Raw genomic sequence first — 13,804 nt, 5'->3', positions numbered from 1 at the left:
AACAAAAGAGCTTGCATCAAAAAGCAAGGTGGTGACAGAGATAGCTCAATAGTCAAGGAAGCTTTTGTTGGCAGCAGCAATTTGGATTCCAGCCCCTAAATCAATTCCAGCTTCTGGCTTGAAGCACTGTTCATATATCCTCACACACTCACACATACACACATACACATAAATAATATATATACATATATATATAATATATGTTGTTAAATACATATTAAATAATCATATGTAATCATATTATATACACATATAAAACACACATATATATAACACATATATACATGTATATATATTATATTTAAAACATCCAAGGTGAAGCGGGCGTGGTGGCACACGCCTTTAGTCCCAGCACTTGGGAGGCAGAGACAGGCAGATTTCTGAGTTCGAGGCCAGCTGGAGTTTCAGGACAGCCAAGGGCAATACAGAGAAACCCTGTCTCGAAAAAACAAAAAAAAAGAAAAAAACCATCCAGGGTGGATGACATGTGATGAACCACATCTACCTAAGATTATCCTTTGGCTTATATATGTATACACACATGCATATACACAGAAACATATGCGCTTGCATGTGTGCGCACACATACCTGGAAAATACTCTGAAAACTACAAGAATCCTAATTTGACTCTGTAGGTATTTAGTCCTGACCAGTGCTTGAGAAGCCCTCCATCTAAAGGGAAAGGATTTCCCACTGAGCAGCTGCATTAGTGGCAGAGTGCCATTTCTCCTCCTAGGGTTTTGCCTGTGCTGTGCCAAGCCAAACTAGACTCTGTTCCTGTCTATCCTAATGCCGCTACATTCTTCGGAGCCCTGAGCCTGCAGCATATTGCCCCTAAAGCTGACAGGAATGCTTGTTTTATTCATCGGGGACTTTCAGCAAGATGCAGCCTAAATGTTACTCCCTCAAGAGTTAGATGGTAGATTTTATTTGTCTACATTTATACAATGTAGAAAACAAATCAGAAAATAATATATAGCTGAGAAAAAAAAAATAACAGCCATCCTTTCCAGAGTAGACAGTGTCATGGGGAGGGAACTCAGCTGAGGAGATGAGATGTTTCAGTAGTCTGCTGGGAAATAGGACTAAGTGTAAAAAATGATAATGAAAATGTTATGTGTATACAAAGTTATTTTAAATACCTTCTAAATATTACTTATGAGAAATAGTTTGAGAACAGAAAGCTTATTATTCCTGGTGAAGATTAAACAGATTGAGTTTTTACATGAATGAAGAAATGCTCTAAACACCTGGACAAGCCAGCATCATTCTACATTTACCATGGCTGTTATCCGAGGGACTGGCAAGTGAGACAGGAAAGGAAACCTGTAGCTGCCATGAAAAGTGAAGTGAGCAAAGGATCTCCAGGCTCAAGGAGCAGAACCTTTGGACATAGGCTTGGTGACCTAACTTCAATCTCTGCGATCCACTCAAAGATGGAAGGAGAGGGGAAAAACACTGCCCAGAGTTGCCCTCTACCCTCCACATGTTAGCTGTGCTTGTGTCCCACACATCATGTGTCCCTCTACACTCAATAAAAAAGGTTAAAAACAAAACCTGGGAAAAGGAGAACAATGTGGGCTGCTGCCAATGCAGAAGAGTCAGGATGCCCTAGAAGCAAATGCTGAGCCTCAGCAGGCGAATTCCTGTACCTACATCAGGCCTACACATTGGGATGATGTGGTGGCATAAAGCAAGCCCTGGACAAGGGATCCAGAACCAAGATAAAGGATTTAGGAAACCAGACCGTCTAATTACCAGCAATGTAAATGGCATAAGGAGCACACACACACACACACACACACACACACACACACACACACACACATACACACACGAAATCTGCTTGATGGAAAAGAGAGGTAGGGGAGGAAAGGAAGCGGGGAAAAGAGAGATAGAATGAGAGAGAATGATTGATTGGTCAAATGTTTATTAGCCAGATAGGAATCAGCCCTACAAGCCCAATGTGCCTGTGTCTGGGAATATACCCCTTCTGACAGTTTGATGAAAGGTAGACAGGACATTATTACAGGGGAGCCACAGCTGCAGCATCTAATTATAATTTATTTGAATACAGTGCAGTTAAAGAGTAGCAAGCCAGTGGGCATTCCAGTAGCATTAAGTAAGTCAGGAAGTGGGTGTCTTTATGGATACAAGAATAGCTGTGGCAAGTTAAACATTGAAGAGTGGTCTCCTGAGATGCTTCTGTTTATGTAACACTGGGGTATAGGACAGAGTTGACTAACATAACTAATGAAAATATGTTTTTACCTCACTCCCAAGGCCCAAATAATGTTTGCTGAAGGTATATAACCCTTGGTTTTGAGGGGAAGGGAGGTAAGAAAAGTTAAAAAGGAATATTAAAGATAATTAAGGACATGAATTATGTAGTCTTAATTTCTCAAGACTGCTGTTTTAGTTGGGGTTTCTATTCCTGCACAAACATCATGAACAAGAAGCAAGTTGAGGAGGAAAAGGCTTATTCAGCTTACACTTCCAAATTGCTGTTCATCACCAAAGGAGGTCAGGACTGGAACTCAAGCAGATCAAGAAGCAGGAGCTGATGCAGAAACCATGGAGGGATGTTTCTTACTTGCTTGCTTCCCCTGGCTTGCTCAGCTTTCTCTCTTATAGAACCCAGGACTACCAGCCCAGGGATGAAATCACCCACAATGGGCCCTCTTCCACTTGATCACTAATTGAGAAAATGCCTTACAGTTGGATTTCATGGAGGCATTTTCTCATCTGTAGCTCCTTTCTCTGTGACAACTTCAGCTTGTGTCAAGTTGACACACAGAACCAGCCAGTACAACTGCCATGATGGATCTTGTGTTCCTGCTCTTGTGTCAATCTGCCTTTCGTTTTAGGGTTTCTACGTGAGGAGTCCAGGCTAAAGGCATGCTCACAAAAGCAAATAAGAATACTGCTGCTTTGCTTCCCAAACTGAGAGAATCATTTTGGGGAAAGGACACACGAATGTATTTAAGAATTAAGTGCAGATGAAGACTTTGCAAAATTCCAATTGTTTTACCCAGAGATGGTCTAGAGTACAGTTTTGTGTAATGGCTAGGCTTGACCTCTAGTCTCTGCTTCTCCCTCCCTTCCTTCCTTCCTTCCTTCCTTCCTTCCTTCCTTCCTTCCTTCCTTCCTTCCTTCTTTCCCTTCTTTCCTTCCTTTCTCTTTCTCTTTCTCTTTCTCTTTCTCTTTCTCTTTCTCTTTCTCCTTCTCTTTCTCTCTTTCTTTCTTTATTTTGTTAAGAATCTGCTTTGGCACCTGAAAAAATGTTCAACATCCTTAATCATCAGGGAAATGCAAATCAAAACAACCCTGAGATTCCACCTCACACCAGTCAAAATGGCTAAGATCAAAAATTCAGGTGACAGCAGATGCTGGCGTGGATGTGGAGAAAGAGGAACACTCCTCCATTGTTGGTGGGATTGCAGGCTTGTACAACCACTCTGGAAATCAGTCTGGTGGTTCCTCAGAAAATTGGACATAGTACTACTGGAGGATCCAGCAATACCTCTCGTGGGCATTTATCCAGAAGATGCCCCAACTGGTAAGAAGGACACATGCTCCACTATGTTCATAGCAGCCTTATTTATAATAGCCAGAAGCTGGAAAGAACCCAGATGCCCCTCAACAGAGGAATGGATACAGAAAATGTGGTACATCTACACAATGGAGTACTACTCAGCTATTAAAAAGAATGAATTTATGAAACTCCTAGCCAAATGGATGGACCTGGAGGGCATCATCCTGAGTGAGGTAACACATTCACAAAGGAACTCACACAATATGTACTCACTGATAAGTGGATATTAGCCCCAAACCTAGGATTCCCAAGATATAAGGTACAATTTGCTAAACACATGAAACTCAAGAAGAATGAAGACTGAAGTGTGGACACTATGCCCCTCCTTAGAATTGGGAACAAAACATCCATGGAAGGAGTTACAGAGACAAAGTTTGGAGCTGAGATGAAAGGATGGACCATGTAGAGACTGCCATATCCAGGGATCCACCCCATAATCAGCATCCAAACGCTGACACCATTGCATACCCAAGCAAGATTTTATTGAAAGGACCCAGATGTAGCTATCTCTTGTGAGACTATGCCGGGGCCTAGCAAACACAGAAGTGGATGCTCACAGTCAGCTAATGGATGGATCACAGGGCTCCCAATGGAGGAGCTAGAGAAAGAACCCAAGGAGCTAAAGGGATCTGCAACCCTATAGGTGGAACAACATTATGAACTAACCAGTACCCCGGAGCTCTTGACTCTAGCTGCATATGTAACAAAAGATGGCCTAGTCGGCCATCACTGGAAAGAGAGGCCCATTGGACACGTAAACTTTGTATGCCCCAGTACAGGGGAACGCCAGGGCCAAAAAGGGGAAGTGGGTGGGTAGGGGAGTGGGGGTGGGTGGGTATGGGGGACTTTTGGTATAGCATTGGAAATGTAAATGAGCTAAATACCTAATAAAAAATGGAAAAAAAAAGAATCTGCTTTGGTTAAGAAGTTTCAAATTGGAAGAAGGAGACCTCACATTATTATTTCATGTCAAAACTACCTTCCTGATATTGATGAACTCTGCTCTTGTGAGTTCATTTGAAAGACTGCCCAAATGCAAGCTGGACAAGGATAACATCAACAGACCTTCCAAAGTGGGTGGGGGAAAATCCCAGGAGGTCTGGACCCTACACAATGAACTAAAGGCAACTGAGAAAAACTGGGACTGGAAACTTTGGTCTTTTCCAGAGAAGAGCAAGATAATAGGTTGTCCAGTGCACAGGAGCCATCCTTGAAAATATACATGCAAATAATATTATATGACTGAGAAAGTTATCTTTAGGAATATATGTGCCCACAAATATACATATGTGCATGCAGTAACAATCAATGGAAGAAGAGGCCGTGAATTTGAAAGAGAGCAGGGAGAGGTATATGAGAGGGTTTGGGGGAAGAAAGGAAAGGGAGAAATCTCATCTCATCTATCTATCTATCTATCTATCTATCTATCTATCTATCTATCTATCTATCTATCATCTATCTATTATCTGTCTATCATATCTATCATATGTATAGATATATCATATATGTATGTTTATGTCATCTATCTATCATATCTATACATGATAGATGATAGATAGATAGATAGATAGATAGATAGATAGATAGATAGATAGATAGATAGATAGATAGATAGATAGAATGAACACTAATGTTAGGCTTGTATCATCTACCCTCCAATATTTTAGTGTAAAGTTTGGCTACTGCTTTGTTCCTTACTTTTTTGTTACTGCTCTGCCTCCCTAGTGTAGGGTACCTGTGCTCCAGATCTACCATCTAGGGTGTGGTCTTATGATCAGTACGCTGTCTACTTGCACACTCTTGGATCCTTCCATATTGCTCTGTCACTCTGATTCTGGGCTCCAAGGGAGGGGAGAGAAGAGAGTCTTCTGTGGCATCCAAGATATGTCTGACTGTTGGGGATTCTTCCTTGGTTCTCTTACCCACATTGAGTAACCTTCAGCTCCCTCTGGGGGTAAAGCCAGCCGTCTTCTCCTGGGACTTTGATAGCAGCTGTTTAGAAGGCTCTAGCTCTCAGGAACATGACACTTTCAAAGAGCTCTCTTGTGAAGCCTCCTGCACTCTTTGTACTGTCCATTTCTCCAGTGACAATGGGATTAGGCCATCCTCTCTGGGATGAGGTTTACCTATGTAATGCAGGCTAGCCTTGAACTTTCTTGTCCTTAGCTTCCTAAATGCTAGGAGTACAACCAGTATTCAGTCTGCTGAGACATACATCTGTCTCTAGAGGGATAGAGCTGTCAGGCCCACTCATTTTATGGGAAGTGAATGTAAGAAACACCTCGTGGCCATCTTTACTTCCTCTGGAGGTCTCTTCCTTCTGGATCCTTCTCCCCCTTCATTATCTCACTCTGACAAAGGCCAGTACTCATCCCACATCTTTTGTATTTATTAATAGAGAGAAGAGTACCTCTTTTGGCCTCGGCCTTGGATAGTTTAGGTTTGTTTTTCTCCCCGCCAAGGGAATATCCTTGTGATATGTTCTACCCTGAGAAAAGAATGAAGACTAGTGCCTCACTTTTGTAGCACTGCTGAAATTTATGGTGCATTTGGAGATAATGGTATAACTCCTTTGAAACAGAGGCCAAGAAAAGTTAAGACACCTTTCTAAGGACACTCAGTCATAAGTGGCAGAGCCTAAATTTAAATTTAGGCAGGCTAGTGACAAAGGCTGTTTTCTCAGTCCTGCATATATATTTGCATACACACACACACACACACACACACACACACACACACACACACACACACACACATGCTTATTTACAATAAGCCTTAAATAACACAAGAGCTGGGCAACTTCCTACCTTCCATCTTCCATTCTGTTAGAAACTACTTTCCTGTCAATAACCCCAAGTTACTACTTACTATGTTTCATCTGAGTTGCCCTTAACTCCAATTGGTCAGCCCTCAGTGCCACACTCTCTTGTTTCTTAACCCATGGCTGCTGCTCCTTCTTCTTCCTGCACCTTCTTTTTTCCCAACCCCAAGCCCAGGAAACCTAAACCCCACCTGTCTCTTCTGCCCAGCTATTGGCTATTGGCATGTTTATTCACCAATCAGCAATAACTTGGGGGCAGTCAACCCTGCCTCTTATGTGTGCTAAGATACCTTATAGTGATTTGTTGGTCTTAAGGCAAGTAAAATGAGATGCCTAGCTATTGTTTGTGGAAGCAGGATCCTAAGATATTAAGGTTATAGACTTTTGAGAACAAATCTGAGAAAAATGCTTAAATTGAGTGGAACTGAAGCTTATAGTACTGCGAGTCTCATTAAAGCTTGATATTTGCTATAAAATGGGAATAAGAACTTACCCCAGGGATGGCAAGCGTCCAGGTTTATAATTTATCCAAATAAAAAGTTTATTGAAACATATAATCATTTTCATAAACTCTGCTCTTGAGGACTAATTAACCAAAGATTGGTTAAGTTTGTAAAGTATTTCGTAAGTTAGAGCCCACTGGGCTGCTTATTCAATGTAGTATATTACATGTTTTTTTAAAATGATGATGACATATTAAAGTAAATATAAGAAAGGTGTAAACAATTCAATGGTTTACACAAGTTTTTCACAAGCCATGGTAAATCTCCCAGAACGCAGAGCTGTTTGTTGGCGAGATGGAGGTACACTAGTTGAGCTTCACATTGCTAAAATTACATTGAATTCTCTCTCAACAAAAATGGCCAAGGACATACTTTAGATACTAATGTTGGCACTAGAAAAAGCAAGTGAAAGTTGTTCAAACTTGTAGAGGGCCATTAAGAGATACAATAACAGCGGTTATAGAAGAACCAGAGGCCACAACATGTCCCCAAAGGCCAAAGGTGGACTTGTTACCTGTGACTTCCAAAGTACACACACCTCTCTAAAGGACTTAGAGCTAATGCCCAGCTGCCATGTAGTTACACATTGCCATGTGTATTCACATCATTGATCAAAACCCCCTAGCACTGCCACTCATGTGATTAAAATTTCCTGAAAGTTTATCCTTGAAACCATCTAGGATATAACCGATTATATTATCAAATGAAACAGCTACTCTCTCACTGCTTTCTAACGGGTGGGAAAGAGACATTGTGTGTGCATTTGCATGTTCATGTGTGTGCATGGTTGAAAACATCTGTAACCTTGGCATTCAGGTATGCAGAGAAAAAAGAATCGTCCCAAGTTAGAGTCCATGTTGGTCATCCAGGCAGGGTCATGGCTAAATAAAGAGACCTTGTCTCAAAAAACAAAACAAACAAACAAACAAAAAAAAAAACCAAAAAAACAAAACAAAACAAAAACCCTCCCCAGTGGAAAAGAGTTTTGCAGAGAGTTTTGTGACTATTACATCTGATTCGCACCAGTAACAGAGGAGAAGAAATAATTTCAATCACATGTAGTTTTGTGAAAAAGTAAGTGTAATGAAGGTTACTTCCTTGAGTTTGGGTGAAGGATTACTTATAGGCAGCTACAGCACTGAAAAGCAGTCAATCTCCCATAGCCTCTTCCAGGAAGGGTTTGACCAGTGAGCTCCTCCAGGGAAGGAGGAAGATAGGGAGGAGGGGAGGGAGGAACGGAGGGAGGGAGGAGGGGAGGGAGGGAGGGAGGGAGGGAGGGAGGGAGGGAGGGAGGGAGGGAGGGAGGGAGGAAGGGAGGGAGGGAGGGAGGGAGGGAGGGAGGGCACATGAGCAGTGGGGAGGATAATGGAGAGAAAAGATCAGGATCAATAGGCCCTTGATTTTCATGAAGGATTATTACCTTTTACAAATGACCCCCAAACCCAGTTATATAGAATTTCACAAGCAGAAATTTGAATTCTTTTGTAACAAGAGAAGCTGGGCAGGTATGAGGGTGACTGAGCTATCAAGCCTTTGCCAATAGTTCATGCTGCTCTCAGAGCCCTTCACGAGGGCGTGGTTATGCTCTTAAGGACAGGTAGTCATTTCCTTCCAGATGCCATGACAAAGCTCCCCCTGAGAATGTCTTAGAGGAGAAAGGGTTTACTTTAGCTCACGACTCCAAGCGACTCTCCATCCTGTCAGGAGGAGAACAGCAGGAGGAGGCTGAGGGAACTGGTTATATTTCATCTTCAGTCAGAAGAGAGCAAGAGGCACATGCTCATCAAACTCAGGTAGCTTTTTTATTTCCGTCAGGTTCAGGGCCCACTCTGACTGTGAAACGGCGTCACTCACGCTAGGCTGAGACTTCCGACATCAATCAGTGAGATCCAGGTGAACACCTGCAGACATACCTGATCTAGGCAGCCCCTCACTGAGAATCTCCCCAGGCCCTAGTGACAAGTCAAATTAAGCATTGCAGGACATATGCAGTCAATGACTTTATGTTGGCCACATTTCATTCATTGTGAAGAACAAATGAGTTTTAGAAGTGCTCATTTTTTACTTTAATGGCTATATGAGAAAAAGACACATAGAGATCTAAGAAAGCATCACCTATTTTGAGTTTATGTTTTTATTTACTTATTTGTTTAGGTGCATGTGTCTGTCTGTCTCTGTGTGTCTCTCTGTGTGTGTGTGTGTGTGTGTGTGTGTGTGTGTGTGTGTGTGTGTGTGTGTGTGTGTATGTATGTGCACGGGTGCAGGCAGAGGTGTGTAGGTGCGGTGTGAATTCAGTAACTAGGTCTTGTTCTCCACCTTGTTCTTCTTGCTGTTTTGTTGCCATATGGTATCCTAGTTCAAGCCAGTTTAACCATGACTGCCTCCTGGGGTTGCTTCGGACTGCACAGCCCACATCACCATAGGAGCACCAGGATTGCAGGCAAGAACCACGTCATCTGTCTTTCTGCATTAGGTCCGGGGATCCAAGTGGGTCATGTTTATGTGGCAAGTGCTGAGACTACTTTATTAAGTACTTTGTTCACTTCGTTATCTACTTAGCATTTATTTTATGATAAATTATAATCTATCAACATAAAAATTTTTGTATCAAAATGTATCAGATTTTAAAAGTAATATAATTTCTTTCAGTATTTTTTTCATTATAATTCTTATATTCAAACACACAGTTAGGAGAATTTTGGCAGTTTTCAACTTCCATGCCCTTCTCTCCTTCAACTCCCCCTCTTGAATCAGGAAATAAATTAAGACCTATGGAAAGTTGTAGTCAAATGGTAGATTGAATAGTGGTGTGTGTGTCTGTCAATGTGTGTATATGAGTTTGTGAATATGTGTCAATGTGTGTGTGTTTCAGTGTGTGTGTCTCAGTGTGTGTGTGTGTGTGTGTGTGTGTGTGTGTGTGTGTACCACAAATGAACCAAATAGAAGAGGTTGGGGTCACCCATTCAAAGGAGACATTTGTACTCAGTATCTTACAGCCAGGAAATTGTTAACAGTGTTTAAGTGCAGTAAATTCAGATTCTTTGGTATGTAACTGTTACAGATATAGCCTTTTCTTGTAAAAGTTAAAGTTTCCAAGATTATATAGTTTATTAGGCAATAGGCTATACTTTTTTTCACTTTTTATATTTTGATAAAAAGAAAACAAGCAACAGCAAACACCAAAAAAAAAAAAATAGAGACTGTTTCTTGCAAATTAGGAACAAGATGTAGTTTTTCTTTACAGGCAAAGAAGACAGAGTAGTGGCTGTTAGCACTCTAGAAGGCTACACTTGTATCTTTACCTGTGCAGAATCATCTCCACTTGCTCTGTACTATAGAAAACAAAGTAGTATTTCCTCTGAACACATTTCTTATGACCTCCTAGACTAATAACAGACGTACTAGTTTCCTGTGATGCTGAATATTAAGTTCATAGAAAAACACCCTGATATTCATTCTCTCTCTCTCTCTCTCTCTCTCTCTCTCTCTCTCTCTCTCTCTCTGTCTCACCCTCTCTCCCTCCCTTCCTCCTTCCATCCCTCTCTACCACCCCTTCTCCCTCCCATTCTCTTTCTCTTTTTTTGTTAAATGCTAGACTTTTCATGGTGACTCAAATCTAGTATCCTAGTATTCAAGAGGCTGAAGCAGGAGAATTTTTATAAGTTGGAGGCCAGTTTGGGAAACATAGTGAGTTCTAGCCCATCCTGGGCTTAAGAGTGAGTACCTGTCTCAATAAACAAACAAAGATAAATAAAGAACAGTTGAGCTGTGATCTTACACATTTTACATACATTTCACAGCATGGCTTCCTGGTCTTTCTCTCCATTCCTTTCTTTGTAAATTTTTCGCTCCTTACTTTTGGAACTCCCAGACTGGCCTAAGAACATTAGCAAAGCTAGGCTGTTAAAAGTATCTTTTCAGATTAGACCACTGTCTTCTTAATCATTAAAATAAAATAAGGACTCAGAGTTCACACATGGGAAATGCGGATGTGACAAGTGTCTTGCTTACCTGCTTTGCTGAGCCATCTTAAAGCCCTGCTTGGATAAGCCTGACAACTGCTTACCTCCAGCTGACTGAGTCTGTCTTCTTCTCCCTTGCCTTGCAGGAACATTTTCAGATGTGTCTGTGTTCCCAGAAAGCCAAGCAGCGAAGAGGGAGGCCCAGACAGAAACTGGTATTTCCTCTCCTTCCTGCTTTGGTCTGATTTTTTTTCCTTTCCTTTCCTTTTCTTTTCTTTATTCGTTTTCTTTTTCTTTTTCTTTTTCTTTTTTTTTTTTAAGTTCTGTTTGCACCCAAAAGACCTCTTGGATGATTGCCCACCAAACAGTGGCCCCATTCAGAGGAGCCCTGTGTGTCTTGTGTCTTCCCAAAGCTACCCCTGTCTTGCAAACTTACAGTTATGACAAACACAGAACTATGGGCATGTTGTTTTGCTTCATAGAATACATTGAAACATCACACTTTGGCCAGAAATTACTTATTAAAACATCACTGCTTGCCCACTATTTCTGTCATATGATCTGAGATATTTACATTATTAAACTTCCCTGAGGAGGAAAACAGCCTCCAGAGGGTCTAAAGGACCACACTGAGCTCTTCATTTTATTGCCCATTTATATTTGGTAATGGTGTTGGTGAAAGGAAGCCTCATTCCGAACAGGCTTCCTACCCACACTGTATTCTTAACTTACTTGTTCTAAGTACCTGGATATCATTGAGGGGCAGGTATGTGGTATGAGTATTATATATATGTCACGTAAGGTGACATGGTTTCATTGGTTTATTTTATACAGAATACTAATTTTATCCAAGTGTGGCATGTTTCTACTGTGTATTTAAAACATTTCTGAATCGTATTGGTTCAGAATTGTCAAACAAATGTATTTAAAGCTGACATTGATTTAGCAAAGGGAAATATGATAAACATATAATAATGCCACTGCCCAGTTCAAAGCTTTATTAATCTGTCCCCAGATTCGTCCAGTATTATTAATGGTGATCCTGTTGAAAGTAGGCAGCCCGCTCACTGAAGCAGTCAATAAGGTGATCCTTTTGGATAAACTCGTGCTTATAATTCATGTCTTAGCTCTCCTTGACCTTCTAAAGCATGTTTGCTTGCTCCTTGGTCTCCAGCAAGGCTCCTTACACAGTTTCCTGGCTTTGAGTTTGTAGTACGTGGTCTAGATGCCATTCAGTGCAGCTTCCACTCAAGGTTTAATCCGGGGCTACAAGTGTGGATGGTTACCCCTGAGCCTCCCATGGTGCCTCGCAGCTCTGACCTGGTCTTCAAGGCCTGCTCGTCCTGGTTGCTGCCTGATTTTCACTTTCTTTTCTGTTCCATCCCACTGGGGACCACTGTCTAAGGCAAGAGGGCTGCTTGTTAGTGGATAGATGCTGTGTGTGCTTTTGCAGATCGTTATGTTATGATGATTTTCCTTCTCCGTATCCCTGCTGTGCTCATGTGAGAACACCGTCCCCCCTTTTACTTTGATGTGTTTGTCAATTACGTCTTCTCTGAACAGCGAACTTAGTAATGATTCTCCTCTCCTCTGAAATGGTAACTCCAACTTTCAAATACGTATTACTTTGTATTGAAATGGTATGTGAGGACAGATTATGCTGCCTACAGGATATCTGACTCTGGTTTACTTTGAATCCCAAGAATTCTTGGCACAATTCCTTAAACCTGTTATTCAGTAAGTAATTATTCAGTGAATGATAAATTTTTCCTCTTTGTTCCAAAGTGCATGATGTAACTAACATCTCTTGGGGTATACAGATGTTGGTGTTTATAGTTTTTAGTTTTAGTTAAGCACATAATGGATATATTTAAAAATCTAGATCTTGGGAGGCTATATTCAGAACCCTATAATGTTTTGTATCATCTAATATTTGACTCCCCAATTTAATCTTTTTCTCCTTTACAATAACACTGTGTAGCTTTTATCTTGGCTCTTAAGAATTCTTATTGCTTAAAAAGAAATAAAATGAAAAAACAAAAACAAAATGAAAACCACCTCACAATGAACTCTGGGATAAATGGAGTTTATTTTTATCAACATTGGGTACAAGTGTGAAGAACAGTTGATGCTTCCAAGCCATAATGAAGTACTAAATGGGTTAAATATGAGGCTTAGCTGGAAAATTACAGTGCACAGGAGTCTTGATGAATACTACAAGAAAATTTTAGCTTCCCAGTTTCTACCATGGTCACTGCTCACTGACCAAAGTGAAGGTGTACTTATTCTTAGCAATATTACATTTAATGTATGATCTTATGGTAGGTATAGAGCCATGGTAGGACAGTTGCTTAGCATGTGTAATGCTTTGGGTTTCATTCCCAGGACTGTGAAATAAATTGTAAAGTATGGGCTGGTGACTTCTTATATCCACAGGGATATAAGCAGAAGTTAGTGATAGCACTCTTCCTGGCCCTGGCCTCTGGGTCTCAACCTCTTCTTACTCTTCTTATCAAAGTTGTGTCTGGATGCAGCTAAACCAGTGTCAGGAGATACAAGAACATCCCTTTGCTCCTGAATGCTCCTCTCATTTTCCTGCAAATCAGTTTGAGCATTTCAGACACAGTAGCAAACTGCAGAATGAAAAAAAATTGCCAAAGGGGCTTAGCGCATACATTCATCAACTTCAAGTCAAACTATTTTTTTCCTCCTTTAATATTTTAAATGTATTACCAGTAATTCTAGAAGAGACTTGCAACACAATAACATCTTCATTGTCCCCCTGGAGGGAATCTTTAATTGTTTTAAAAGGCAAAAACAATTGCATTCTTATAAATATATTCATTAAAATGTGCATAAATATAGTTATTCAGTGGAGCTATGTCAGCAGAAGCTGATGCTGTTGACTTTGTGCAAGAGCTT

At 40.9% G+C, this 13,804-nt stretch overlaps 1 protein-coding gene across 5 annotated transcripts in view; it reads left to right on the top strand.

The window, feature by feature from the left end:
- The window catches only part of Rims1 (regulating synaptic membrane exocytosis 1), a gene marked incomplete in the record, with an annotated part of 520,187 nt that overhangs the window by 164,650 nt on the left and 341,733 nt on the right, over positions 1–13,804 (top strand). For all 5 annotated transcript variants that reach the window (NM_001012625.3, NM_001012624.3, NM_001012623.3 and 2 more), the window contains 1 exon segment: positions 11,029–11,097. In NM_001012625.3, the coding sequence (NP_001012643.1) occupies positions 11,029–11,097 (69 nt within the window).

Source organism: Mus musculus, chromosome 1 (assembly GCF_000001635.26).
Source record: "Mus musculus strain C57BL/6J chromosome 1, GRCm38.p6 C57BL/6J".
Lineage (NCBI taxonomy): Eukaryota > Metazoa > Chordata > Mammalia > Rodentia > Muridae > Mus > Mus musculus.
The sequence above is the reverse complement of the archived record's forward strand: the minus strand, read 5'-3'. Positions and strand labels throughout refer to the sequence as shown.